General features: G+C 48.8%; 1 protein-coding gene across 5 annotated transcripts in view; it reads right to left on the reverse strand.

Moving 5' to 3' along the window:
• SAMD4A (sterile alpha motif domain containing 4A) overlaps positions 1-13,369 on the reverse strand; it is a 101,944-nt gene that overhangs the window by 18,909 nt on the left and 69,666 nt on the right. For 3 of the 5 annotated variants that reach the window (XR_004980281.2, XM_036383703.2, XM_036383702.2), the window contains exon 4: positions 3,522-3,785. The exons of the other annotated variants lie outside the window; for them this stretch is intronic. Coding sequence is in view for 2 of the 3 variants with exons in the window: in XM_036383703.2 (XP_036239596.1) it covers positions 3,522-3,785 (264 nt within the window). In the remaining variant the exon portion in view is untranslated. The remainder of the gene's footprint in view (positions 1-3,521; positions 3,786-13,369) is intronic. 5 annotated transcript variants of the gene reach the window in all.

Below are 13,369 nucleotides of genomic sequence, written 5' to 3' on the forward strand. Positions count from 1 at the left end.
ATCCACCTCATGCGTCCACAAAGTCCCACACTGGTGAGCACCACCTGCAAGCCAAGGATTGTCCATGACCTCTTCCTGAACCAAGGTGGTCTCATCACTGGAAGGGACAGGGCAGGAGAGGCCTTAGTTTGGTTCCCAAGGCAATCCATCCATCTGCCAGAAGTCTCCTGCTGCCCAGGCTGATCCCAAACCCACCCTGCATCCAAGCAGAGGATGCAAACAATCCCAGCATGCTGCACCTTGCTCACACTCCCCAGATCCCAGACACACAGAAAGATTCACGTGTCAGTGAAATTCCTCAGGTGCTGCACAGGAGATCAACCCCACACCAAACATGGGGAAAAGCAATGACTGAGCACAGAAGGGCTGAAATTCAGAGTTTTCCAAAAGTTCTGACATGCAACAGTCCCAAAGTCTGCTACCAGCACCCTCTTAAACTGATTTCTGTTTAAAATAAATGAAAACCTCTCAGCAAAAAGCCCCATTTCCAGCACAGGCTCAAATTTCAACATCATTTTAACACAAAACCACACCATTCTAGTGACAGCACATCAAAAGTCTCCCTGATCCCACATCCCCACGGGACACCTGCCTTTGGCACACATCCATGCCAATGACCAAGCCCACAGGGATGCTTCCAGAAGAGAGACTCAACCTCACACAGACATTGAACCCTGCAGGAAACCCTTCTCCAACCTTTGCAGAAGCAGCTCCTTGCCTTTGCATCAGCCTGACTGGATCTTGCCTCAGTTTTGGGGAGAGTGATGGTCCCAGAGCCCCCCTGCCAGCAGAGATGGCAATCCTGGAAGCAGGTTGGGGAGAAGGAGCCACCCCAGGACAGACAGAGTGTGTTGTGTGTGGTGGAGTTTTCCCCCTTCCCACAAGGAAGAGGCAACCAGGAGGTGCAAGGACATCCAAGGTGATTTCCTGGTCCCTGGAAAGTCAAACTTCCCAGTGCTCTGCACGGATGGGTGAACCACCTGCCTGCAGAGCTACTCTTTAATCAGCAATTACCAGCAGCTAATTGCACAGTCATGGCACGGCTGTCAGGAAATTTAGAAGGAAAACAACTCACTCTGCAATATTTACACACAGGACACCTTGGATATACTTCCAACAGAAACTCCTGGCTCTACCCAGACCTGCCTTCTGGTGCTCCCCAAGCTCTGCCCCAGGAATCACAGAATCCTGGAATGGTTTGGGTTGGAAGGGACCTTAAAGATTATTTAATTCCAACCCCTGTCCATGAGCAGGCACATGGCAAGGGACAGACAGACAGACAGGCAGACTGGGATCTATGGAGAAACAAGTGTCCATATCTTCCCCTGGAGAAACCAAGAGCTAGGATAAAGCCAAAGGGCATTTTCCCTTCAGCATGAAGATAGATGGAAAGAAATGGGAGCATAAAGATAAACAGAAAGGAAAGAAATAGGTGACACTGGGGGAGATAAACTGGTGAGGCAGATGGGGACCTGTCATGACATTCCAGATCCCGTGGGTCTGGATCCTCCTGGATGCCCTGGAGGGTGTTAAAGAAGGAACCAGCTGAGCAGGAGCAGGGGGGACACGCAGCCACAAGAGTCTGCAGGCACTCAGGGAGACGTGGCTGCAGTTCAGGACTTGGCAGCAGGAGCAGCCAGCCTGGATGGAGAAGGAGGCAGCCCCATAAAAATGCAGCGAGCTGCGCGTTTGTTTCTGCAGGAACCAGAAACGGCACGATTGGAGTGCAGGGAACGGGCAGTCCTCTCCTCTCCTCTCCCTCTCCTCTCCTCTCCCTCTCCCTCTCCCTCTCCCTCTCCCCTCTCCTTTTTTTGATTTTTTTTTTCAGGAAAGCTGTGGGGATACAGTGGGTCATATGCAGCTCACAGAGCTTTGTTATTTGAGGACGATGAGCTACGCAGCCACAGGAATGCTGTCTGGAGGCAAACAAGCCTCTGCTCTGCTTCCAAGTCCAGTTTTGGGCAGCACACCTTCAATAAAACGAGGACTTTTTGGAAAAAATCCTGGCAGAGAGAAGCAGGAACAACCCCAAATTCAGAAAACATCATCTGGGCAGGCAGTGGAATGGTTCAGCTGAAGAAAACCCAGCTGAGGGGGGAGGACAGGGCAGGCAGATTCACCAGAGGTTGTGAACATCTGTTCTGCACGTCCCTGGACAGGGGGACAGAAGCCATTTGGCTGAGTCAGCAATGGGAGAATCGTTTGGGAATCTGGAAAGGGACAGCCCGAGGAAGGGTGGACAGACCCCAGCTGCACAGAGCAGCAAGGGGATGTGTTAATATGTGGGGGTTATTTAATTGATCATCATCAATCACAGGCTCTGGGTTTTGTGGATCTGGCCACACAGGTTGATTGCACAGCACTGGGAAGTTTCTCTCCACGCAGATCCCGGAGCTGCAGCTGTGGATCACAGGGAGCAAAGCTCCCCATGGTCTCTTCTCCAGCTCCTTCTGCAGAAACCTGGAGAAATGTAGTGTTGAACAGCTCCCCCCTAGAAACACTTGCTCCCAAAAAGTTCTCCCTGGCCAGACGGACTACACGACCTGACCTGCCTCTATTACATTCCCTAGAACCATGAGGGGTTTTTCATGCATTTATTTCATGCACATCAAAGCCATCCAGAGCCAAGCCAAATGCAGTCCCACATCACACAGATTTATCCACATCTCAATTTGTCTGTAATTAGACTAAAATCAGACCTTGTGACCGTTAAAAAATACAATTATTTCCCTATTCTGATACACCACTGGTTTGCACACAATCGAGCTGCTTTGCATTAATACAAATTGGAGTTGTTTAAATCAGTCTGAGAGCTGCAGGGTCATTTTCATTCTGTTCCCAGGAACACACAGTTTGTGTGTTTGCCCAGTTTTTAGCTGTTTATTCCTCCTCAGCCTGAAGTTTGCTCTGCATCTTTGACTGCAGCAAGTGGGGTTCATTTTCTGCCTTGTTTACCACCAGAACCACATATATTTATTGCCAAAATTCTCTGTGAAATGTAGGTATAACGGGAAAATCAACCGAAACACACAGGTTAAATTCACTGCAAACAAGTACCCCAAGCCAAAACTTCCCCCAGATACTTGGAGGGTATCAAACACTGCAATGGCAGATCACACGTGGCTTGCTAAGCTTGCTCTAAGCTATTTTTCACTGTCATAAAAATAAAAATAAAAAAAAAAAAAAAAAAAGAAAGAGAAAAAAGAGCACCACTCGCAGCCAAAAGCCACAGGCAATGGAAAAAATCCAGCTTTTTGCAAAGCTGGCAGCTCACAGGGTTTTGGGGCAAAACCAGCCCACTGGCACCCAAGTGCAAGACGTCAGATCAGGACCAGCTGCTACTTAAAAGAAAACCCAAGGCATTCCCCTAACCCTAAATCCCTAAGGTGGGGAGAAAAGGCTGGGAGGCCCTGTTTGGCTACGAGGATCCTCTCCCCAAAGCGAGCAGGGAGCAGGGGCAGCTCTTCCCCTCCTGCCTCTGGGTGCTGGGGGTGGGTGGGGGGGTCTGGTTTGTCACTCACCTTTCATCCCACTCCCTTCCTCCTGGAATGTGTTACGAGCAGAAGGCTGATCTTCTAAATGTTCACTCCCACCACTTCCCGAAGAGGCTACACTGCTTTGTGGAGACAGGGGGGCATGATCGGAAGGGATGCACTGGGGTCCTCTAGCTCGTAAGTCCTCATGAGACATCCATCCATGTCCTAGAGGTTGGTTTGGCACATTCATGGGTGGGGTAAGGGACACAGAGCGTTTCAAAGGGCTGTGGTGTGTCTGGCCTGAGAGAACTGAAAAAAAAAAAATAAAATCAAAGAGGTTATTCCCCCCTCGCGGCCCGGGATGCAGCAGAGTCCCCCGAAAAAAAAAAAAAAAGAAAAAAAAAATCAAATGAAATTATAAAATGTGTGGTGGTGGTTGGCCATGGTGCCTGGCTGATGATGGCTTTGCAGCACCCCTGAGCCCTACCCTGAGCTCTCAGCTTTGCCTCCTGGGAAGCAAAAAGGATGGGAGTACCTGTAAGGAGATGGGGTCACACCAGCTACGCTGGGCTGCTCAAGGGAAGGGGTTGTGTGGATTCCAGCTCTAGGGAAAAAACATCAGTTGAGCAGCTCTGGAGTGTAAAAATCCCCAGGATGGGGATGTCCCCACAGAGATCCAGGGGAAGCATCTCTGTCTCTCTCTTTGGGTTAGGACCTGGCTTGTGCCCTGAAGCAGGAGCACTTACACATCTCCCAAAATCGCTGCAAGGGTACTTCTCATCCACAGCAATGTCTCAGCCTTGTTGAGTCCTAAGGACCATAGGATGGTTTGCGTTGGAAGGGACCTTACAGACCTCATTCTAACTCCCTGCCATGAGCAGGGACACATTCCACCAGACCAGGCTGCTCCAAGCCCTGTCCAACCTGCCCTTAAACACTTCCAAGGGCTATCTCTGTTTCAAGTACTGAAAAAAGTATTAAAAGACTGTTCTGTTTGGTGAACAAAATTCAAATTCCATCACTGAGAGACACTAACCTACTGGTCTAAGCATAAACAAAGTGTATGTAATTTAATGTACAGATTTTGGATGCAAACCAGGGAAAATTTCCCTGCTCCAGGAATACCTGAGGGCAGAGGGATTAGAATGACCTTCCAGCCTACAAGAAACAGAAGCAAAAACTTTTCAATTTTTCTTTCCAAACCAAATTTTTAAACTGTACAAAACCTGGGGAAATTCATTGTTCTCATGGCTTTTCCATCTAAAGCACCAAAGCCCTAAAGCTCCTTAATCCCCTTTTTGCATTTACAAGCAGTTCACCAAAACCACTCAGACTCCTCTCCACGTTATTATTTAATATAAATGAGTCTTGGTGGAAAACCCCCAGCCAGGTGCACCATGCTGCAAAGGTTAAGCCAGGCTTAATTCCCAGCTCAGGCCTGGGGGAAAAACCACCATCAAAGCCATTTTGCTGACCAGGAGATGCATGAAAATGAGGCACTAGTGGGGTTACAAAAGGAGGGGAGAGAGAAACACCAGAGCACATTTGCATTTATTAACCACCTGCAATAAGCAGCTGGTACCACAGGCAGCTGCTGGATGAGGCCAAAAAACCTGTGGATTTCTGTAATGTTTAAATAATTCCTACTTCTGAAAGGGTTTTCTTGTGCCAACACGTAACAGTGACACCACGCTCTGCAGGGAAGTATTGGGGTGGCTTGTGGGGAAGAATTTATTCCCTTCCCTTTTAAAAACTATACAAACATCTTCCAGAAGTCTCTTGGCAGAAAAGGATGTCAATGAGATCCTGAGATTGCTTCCAGAGCAGCGTTATGCTTCCTAAAGCTCTGCTGTGATGCACCCCAATGGGGAAATAGATGGATTTCAGAAGGTCTTGGGCAAGTTTTTTCAGCTCTTGGCTTTGCAATTGTACCCCCAAAACAGCATCTGTAGATGTCACATCACCCTCTCAGGAGAAAAATATAGTTAGGATTTAAACCCCCCAAACAGAGGGGAAAAAATGGATACATTGGTTAAAATGCATCAGCAGGGCTGAGCATTGGCTCCACATCACCCAGAGCCCTTGTGTGCCTGCTGCCCCCAGCCATGGTCACTCTGCCATGGGGAGAGAATTCACCCTGAGTCTGTTGTAGGAAAAACTCTGGTTTGGGAAATATTTGTGCCCCTCAGATGAAGGAGAGATGCAGAGAAGGGGCAAGGAGGACTGAGGTTCATTGTCCCCTTTCAGGAGGCCAAGGGCTGCTCTGCTAATCCAGCTCCTACAGGGTGTGTGCAGACACTGGTACCCAGCAGTGCTTACACCACCCTGCACACAAGAGGGTATTTTAGGCATAAATCCAGCCCAGATTCCTTCACGAGCAGCAATACCCTGCAAACTGCTGCTCTTCCATCTTAATTTCATGTCCCCTAATTAGAAGCTGGTGTCGGCTGAAGGAGAAATAATGAACTCCAAAGGATGGTCAGGGACAATTAGAAACCATCCAGTGCACCAGACAAAAATCAGTTCCTCTTCTTGCCCTGACATAATGCAATGCTGGATCCAAGAGAACACCTTCTACCAAGCCAAATTTTTACTGAAGTGTGAGTCAGTTCCCACATCACCTGAGATGCAGCAGGGAAAATCCCTCTGCAAAGGATGCTGCCAGTCCCCAGCTCTCTGAAACCACCTGGGGACCAAACTGAGGTGATTTAAGGGCTCTTAACACTGGCCTAACTTTAGGGTCCGCTTTTTATTGGTGATAATGTGGTTTCTTGCAACCCCCCTCAGCCATTTCCATCAGCCCTAAAAATGCTGAGAATCCTGGGATGGCACCCCTCTTTTACTCTGTAATCCCCAGGGGATTAACAAATGCCCATATTTATTATATCTATTAATAATTTATTAATAATATTTATTAATAATTTTATTAATAATATTTATTAAGGTTGCTGCTTGTGGTCACGCCCTCAATTTCTTGAAATAAGAGGATGTAGCTAACTATTTCCAAAGCATCAGTTTATTGTAGGTCCTGACCTGCATTTGACCACTCTGTGTGCTGTTCTGGATGGTCCAAGGTGAATCCAGGGCTGCTCCTGGCTAAAATAAATGGTCCACGTGGGCTTTAATTTCAGCAGAAGAAAAGCAAGTGTGAGTTTATCACCTTACACTCATGCCTCCTCTTCTTTTACTACAAAAATATCAAGCTTAAATTTAAAAAGGAAATCTAAAATGTTATTCTGGGCCAAGATAAGCTCCCAGGAGGTGGGTGGGCACGGCTGCCTCTCTGAGTGCTGTGAGCTGGGCAAACAAAGAGGGGAAATCACCACTCCAAAGGGCATCCCACGCTGGCACAAGGATCCCCTACAGCCTTTAAGCATGCCCCACTTCTGGCTCAGAAGTGTTTTCCTGCCCTTTGGGTGCTGCAAGACTCTACACAGGCACTGCCTGGTCCAGCTCCCTCCAAGCTGGTGTGCAGTGGGACAGGGGCTGGAGCAGATCATGGTTTTCCCTGGAATCAGTGGGCTGGTGCTGCCTCTTTGCTCTGAGCAGCCAGGGTTGTGCTCAGCCCACACCAGACCAGGTTTCCTTGCAAGAAACCTCTCCATGATTTCCAGACTGGGATCAAGCTCAGGGTAATATTCCCAGGTTAAAAAAAAAAAAAAAAAGAAAAGCAGAGGATGGAGAAGGAGTGATGGCAACAAAGCTCCCCATGACTGCAGGCAGCTGCTGACCACGCTGGGAGCATCCCTGTGGCACCACCCCCTCCCCAGGCAAATCTGGATTTATCTCAGACCAAACCCTGGCTGGGCTGGCAGGCACCACAACACTCTTATAGAAACTCTGAGGCTGCAAGTGCTCTCACCCCATGAAGCCTTGGCTTTGGGATTTTTTCCCTCCCCCCTCTTTTCCCTTTTGAAGTGGTGCTGCCTATTTTGGGAGGCAAGGGCTGATTTCAAGAGGGTTTTTGTTCACTGAGGACCATGTGGAACAGCGTCAGACATTTGTGTTGTGGTTTCTCAGGGTTTTGGGCCAATTTTTTTTCAGCCTGAGAAGGGAAAAGCCACCCATTCCTGTGATTAGAGCTGAGAAATTGGGCTCTGCAGGCAGACCTTCCTCCACACAGTGTGGGACAGCTGACAAGGTGCTCACTCTCCCTCTCCCTTGGTGAAACCTGGCTTAGACTGCTGCAAAAGTCCTTGATAGGACACACATGTGAGAGCCTCCAGTGAGAACCAAACCCACCACTGGGAGGATTCAGAATGTCTCCAGCCCTCATCAAGCCCTTGATACCCAAAGGACCAGCAGTGGGTCCATAAATCAGGTTACAATTCCAAATAACATCTTCCCCACGCTTGCAGAAAGGAAAAAGCACTGCAAGGGGGAAAAAAAAAGAGGAAAAAGCACTGCAAGGTGCATACTGAACCCTTTGGGACCCTCTTCTGTTTGGTTTTTTTTTTTTAGTTTAAAAATGGCACTTCTTGGCTGCAAAGCTGTTTATGGTGAGTCCCCAGGCAGCATCTGATCACACACAGCTCCTTTCCTGGTCTGTTGGTACCTGGAACAGCAGCCTGACCCCAAAAAGTGGGGATGTTTTTAATCCACACAAGGTTTTGTGCAGCCTGGAAGCTCCCCCGTGGAGAGGGAACACTGAGCACCCCCCTCACAAAGCAAACCCCAAGTTCAACCCAGTCCTCCCCTCTGCCTCCTCCTTGCCATCCCAGTCACGACACATCCTCTCCTCCAGGAAGGCTTCCCCGTGCTGGCAGAGCAATGCCCAGGGCTTTTCCAGCTTTTCTTTGCCCAGAACCCTTGGAAAGAGCTGCCAGTGGGTCACACTGCCCAGCTGGCACCCAGCCTCCTTCCTGGGCACCTCATTCACCCTCTCCCCAGGCTGCCCCAGGCAGCTCCAGCACAGCCAGAGCAGAACCTGATGGAACATTTTTCAGCTCAACATCCCCTAACCCTTGGAGCCTCTTTTTGTGCCTTTTTTCCTTTAATCTCCCTGTGTTCTGTGGCTGTGACTTCTACACAAACTGTGTTTATAGGAGCTGGATAATCCATGTGCTGGCCTCTGAACCATGAGCTGATCTAACCCATGAAGGGGTGAAATTCAGGGTCCTAAATCCAAGAAGCCACTGGGGAAAAGGGAAATTGTGGAATTAGGAAATTAGTGGTGTTAACCCCTGCATGAGGATAAAACCCCATCCAAGCAGAGTGCTGCCTCAAGCAGGGAAGAAGCACAGCCTGCAGAAAAGATTGTCAAGCAAACCTTTTTAAAGAAATGGTGTTTTTAAACACAGTTTCCTGTTGAAGAAAGTGGACAGAGAAACAATAACCCGTTTGTTGCTGCTCCCTGCGAGCAGCGCATGCGAGGCTCAGCGGGGAAGGAACCCTCACAGGGGCTTTTGAAATTCCCTGCATGGCACAAACACACGTGGAGCTACTGTTTGGCTCCAGCAGGAACTGCTGTGGCTGTTATTTACTCATTTGTGTGGCAGCAGGAGTGGGGCTGCATCTAAAGATGTGTGAATTCAGCCCCTGGTGGCTCCGGCAATCCGACGGGATGCGCTTCTGGAAGGAAGCCCAGCTTGTCTCAGCAAGCAGCAGGAGCTCAGGAGATGCTTTCAGGCTCCTTCACAGAATTCTGGGATGGTTTGGGTTGGGAGAGACCTTAAAGAACATCCAGTTCCACCCCTGCCATGGACAGGGACACCTTCCACTATTCCAGGCTGCTCCAAGCCCCGTCCAACCTGGCCTGGAACATTTCCAGGGATGAGGCAGCCACAGCTTCTCTGGGCAACCTGTGCCAGGGCCTCACCACCCTCACAGCCAAGAATTTCTTCTTTAAATGAAACTAAATCTCCCCTCTCTTAATTTCAAATTAAAATTTATAACTTATTTAAAATAAGTTTTAAAACTTACTATAAATTTAAAACTTTCCCCCTTGTCCTATCACTATCAGCCCATCTAAGAAATCCCTTTCCTCTCTTCTTTATGAGCCCCTTCTAAGTTCTGACAGGTCCTTGCTTCCCACTAGAGCATCCAGAATGTGAATATAACCAGGATTTAACTGACAGACAAAAGAATGCATGGAATGGTGGCTCAGGGAGGTGGGAATGGGTGGGGATGGAGGATTAGGGATATGTTGCAAGGAGGTTCTGCCCTAAACCACGAGTCTCTTGGGGTAAACACAATGCCCCAATGTCCAGGCCAATAAATCCATTTTTTTCTTCTAAACCTATACACAAAGCACAGAAAATCACTGTTTGTCCCTGGGGAATCCTGGTCCATTAATATCAAATGCTGCTGTGCTGAACCAAGCCTCCCTAATTATCCCAGAAAATAGCTTTTGCTGTGGGCTCCTGGAAGGAATTCCTCCCCTGCTCACGAATGAAGCCAGATAAACAGCACTGGGATGCAGAAACTCTCCTTCCCAATGTCCTTTTCTACCCAAAAGGGATGTCCAAGAACATTTTCATTGCTCAAGCAGCAGCCACTGCCTCCATCCCTGGTCTGAGGAGCATCTCCCTGTTGAGATTTCCAACAGCATCAGCTTCCACCACACTCCAGATGGAGAGACCCCTCCACCACCTACAACCATTTCAGGAGGCCAGCCTGGAGGATGTGCATCCTTTACACAGCAATGTGCAACCTGGGGAAAACTGGGAGTGAGACACGATGGGCCCTAAACCAGTCAAGTGAAAGGGGTGAATGCCAAACCTCTGGAATTGCCCCAAGAAATTGGGATCCAACAATCCCCAGAGTCATTAAAAAGCTGTGGGGTGAGAGCAGGGAGTGTCTTTAGCAGTGACAAAACCCATGAGGACAATGAGTGTCTCGCGTGATGTGCATCCCACAGTCATCACCCAGACTGAAACACACCTGCAGCCTTTTCCATCCTTGCCAACTCATTCTGGATTTTCTCCTCCCTTATTTCTTTTTAGCCACTTTCACTCATTCAAAAAAAAAAAAAAAAAAGCCACCTACTCCCCCTCTCTTTTAGGCACCATGGCACAAATTTTGCAAGACAAATTCCTCAGTGTTTCAACCTTCCTGTGGCCTCCACCTCTTGGGAATTCACACACCCCATCCTGAGCACCTTCCCCTTCCATCTGGGCTGGCCATGCCTTATTCCTTCTCCTATTTCTCTTTCAAAAGCATCAAATCTTACCAGCTCCAGGAGAAAAGAGAAGCCTGCTGGGTCTCTGAGGCCACCAAGGGGCAAACACAGTATCCAGCTGCCACCATGAGAAGATGCAAAAGATGGTCAGGGTCAAATTGGATTTTGGGAAGAAATTCTTCCCTGTGAGGGTGGGCAGGCCCTGGCACAGGGTGCCCAGAGAAGCTGGGGTTGCCCTTGGATCCCTGGAAGTGTCCAAGGCCAGGCTGGACAGGGCTTGGAGCAGCCTGGGACAGTGGAAGGTGTCCCTGCCCATGGCAGAGAGTGGAACTGGATGTTCTTTAAGGTCCCTTCCAACACAAATCAGTCTGGGATTCTAAAATTCTCTGACTCCCAAATCCTGAGCCCTGCAATGCTCCCCAACAATCCCCAGCAGCAAGAGGACAACCAGGGCTGGTATCACAAACCAAGTATTAATTCTTTCCCATTACTGCTCCAAATTAGCTCAGCTCAGCTTTCCACCTCCTCTACATACCCACAGCAGATGCATCCTAAAAATCTGCCTTCATCATCCTCCAAAACATTCCTGATTGCTCAGATATTGCCTCTCACTGGAGTTATGGCACAGATCCCTGCGCCAGCTAACACGAGACCGCATTGCTCAGCAAACAGGGGGGACCATGGTTACAAGAAAACATCAAATCAGAACAACCAGCCTGAAATAAAATTGCATAACGGATGGGAACAGCAAAACTTGAGGGGAAAATAAAACAAAATTAAAAAAAAAACCCAAAAAAACAGCTTCAAGGCTGCCAAAACTGAGCCATTGATTACAGAGCATTTGATCCATTTGCATGCAGAGAGCTTTGCTTTGGAGCTGAGATGGAAACAGTCTTAATATAGCTGGAGAGAAAATATCCTCCTTGCACTCTCCTAACTGCACTTTGATAGGAAGCAGCCACAGAGCAGATGGTGCCTATATATAATCACCAGACCTATTATCCCAGCCTCTTTTAGTAATTTGAAGGATGTGATAACCACAAGGAGAGCAGCAAATATTCCCCCACTCCTCCCTCTCTCCCTTCCCCTGCTAATTAAAATATCAAAAAAAAAAAAAAAAGAAAAAAGAAAAAAAAAAAGAAAAAAAAAGGGGAGGAAGCTATAATTATGGTAACGAATAAAAGAATTTCCAAATGAAGTAAATAACTATTTTGTGCACTGCTCCTTTAAACCAGAAGTCAAAAGTTAATTAAATAGCAGCGTGTTACTGAGTCAGGAGAACACAGCAAGTCCCAGTGCAGTGGGGAAGGAGACTGGAGACACTCCAGATGATCCAAACCACAGCACTTCCATCCCTCCTCTGTGCCCTCCTGCCACTTGTCTGCAGATGCTGTGTGATGGTGGGGGGAAGGAGAGCTCATCTCTTTCCATCCTTCTGCTTGCCAAAGCCTGGGCCTGCACAGATTCAAAGGATGAGCAGCAGGAAGGGGAATCTCTCCAGGGGTTTCTTGCTGCATGAAGATGCTCAGGAAAACATCAGAAATGTGATTTTAGTGATGCTTTGAGAGAAAGCTGGGGAATGGTGGTGTTGGGATGAGGTCACGGAGAAGCAAGAAAGGTTTGGGGAGGGAATTACTCACAAGGCCCTTAACAGATGTGAGTTAACAGTGGAGGTGCTGAGGAACATCCCTGGCTCCCAGACAGGGCCCTCAGTCCCCTGCTGATGGCTCCAGGGGTGACACAAAGTGCAGAGAGGAACCCACAGGTGCTCATGGGGTGATGGCAAAAGCAAAGCTTCCCTTGGGAGAGCACCAAGCTCCCATGCACTGAGAGCTTGCTGTGCTCTGTGCCTGCATCCAACAGGCACCAGGACAGCTGGAAAAATCCACCCAGCTCTAGGAGGGTCCATCCATCACCCAAACCTGAGAGAGGACACTGCCCAGGGGTCTGAGAGAATTACTGGGGCTGTCTGACTGCTCCACAGCCCAGAGAGCATCAATCTGCTGCCCTGGCAGCTTCTGCACCACTTCCAGGTCAGAAGCAGCATTGATTTGTGACAGGAATCCCAGGGACTGTAGGACACACACAAAACCATTGCTGCTATTTCCTAACATCCACCCTGAGACATCCAGACTGCTGTAAGGAAAGGGGAGGTGGCATCAGAGCCACAAGATTCAATCTCCCCCCATCCCAATTTGCACATCCTACCCCTCCTGTCAAGGGACAAGCAACACAACAGCAAACCATGGCAGGCATTCCCTGCCCTGAGCAGTGATTGCTCTGGGATTTCACAAGCTGAGAGGGTGGGAACATCCCTGGGTGCTGCTGGAATAGAGATTCCCAAATGAGGTGGCCCCATTCCAGCCAGGAAGCTGCAGAGCTGCTCTGTGTGTGAATTTGGGAGCAGAGCTCTGAGAGCACAGAGGATGCACAGTTGGAAGGGACCCAAAAGGATCATTGAATCCAGGTCTTGGCCTTGCACAGGACATTCCAAGAATCCCATTCTGTGCCTGAGAGTGTTCAAATACTCCTTGAACTCTGTCAGTCCCATTTTCCTGGGAAGCCTATTCCAGTGCCCAGCCACCCTCTGAGGGAACAACCTTTTCCTCCAACCTAAACCTCCCCTGACACAGCTTCATGCTGTTTCCATGTGTGAGCATAAAGAAGGTCTGGAGGAAGGAACTGTGTGATCTCAGGGGATGCATGTGTGACATGCCCACTTTGGGGGCAGCCACGTGTCTGTGCCTGGCACCCAGTGCTCCCTCTCCTCCTC

The sequence above is a fragment of the Molothrus ater genome, chromosome 6 (assembly GCF_012460135.2).
Source record: "Molothrus ater isolate BHLD 08-10-18 breed brown headed cowbird chromosome 6, BPBGC_Mater_1.1, whole genome shotgun sequence".
Classification (NCBI taxonomy): domain Eukaryota; kingdom Metazoa; phylum Chordata; class Aves; order Passeriformes; family Icteridae; genus Molothrus; species Molothrus ater.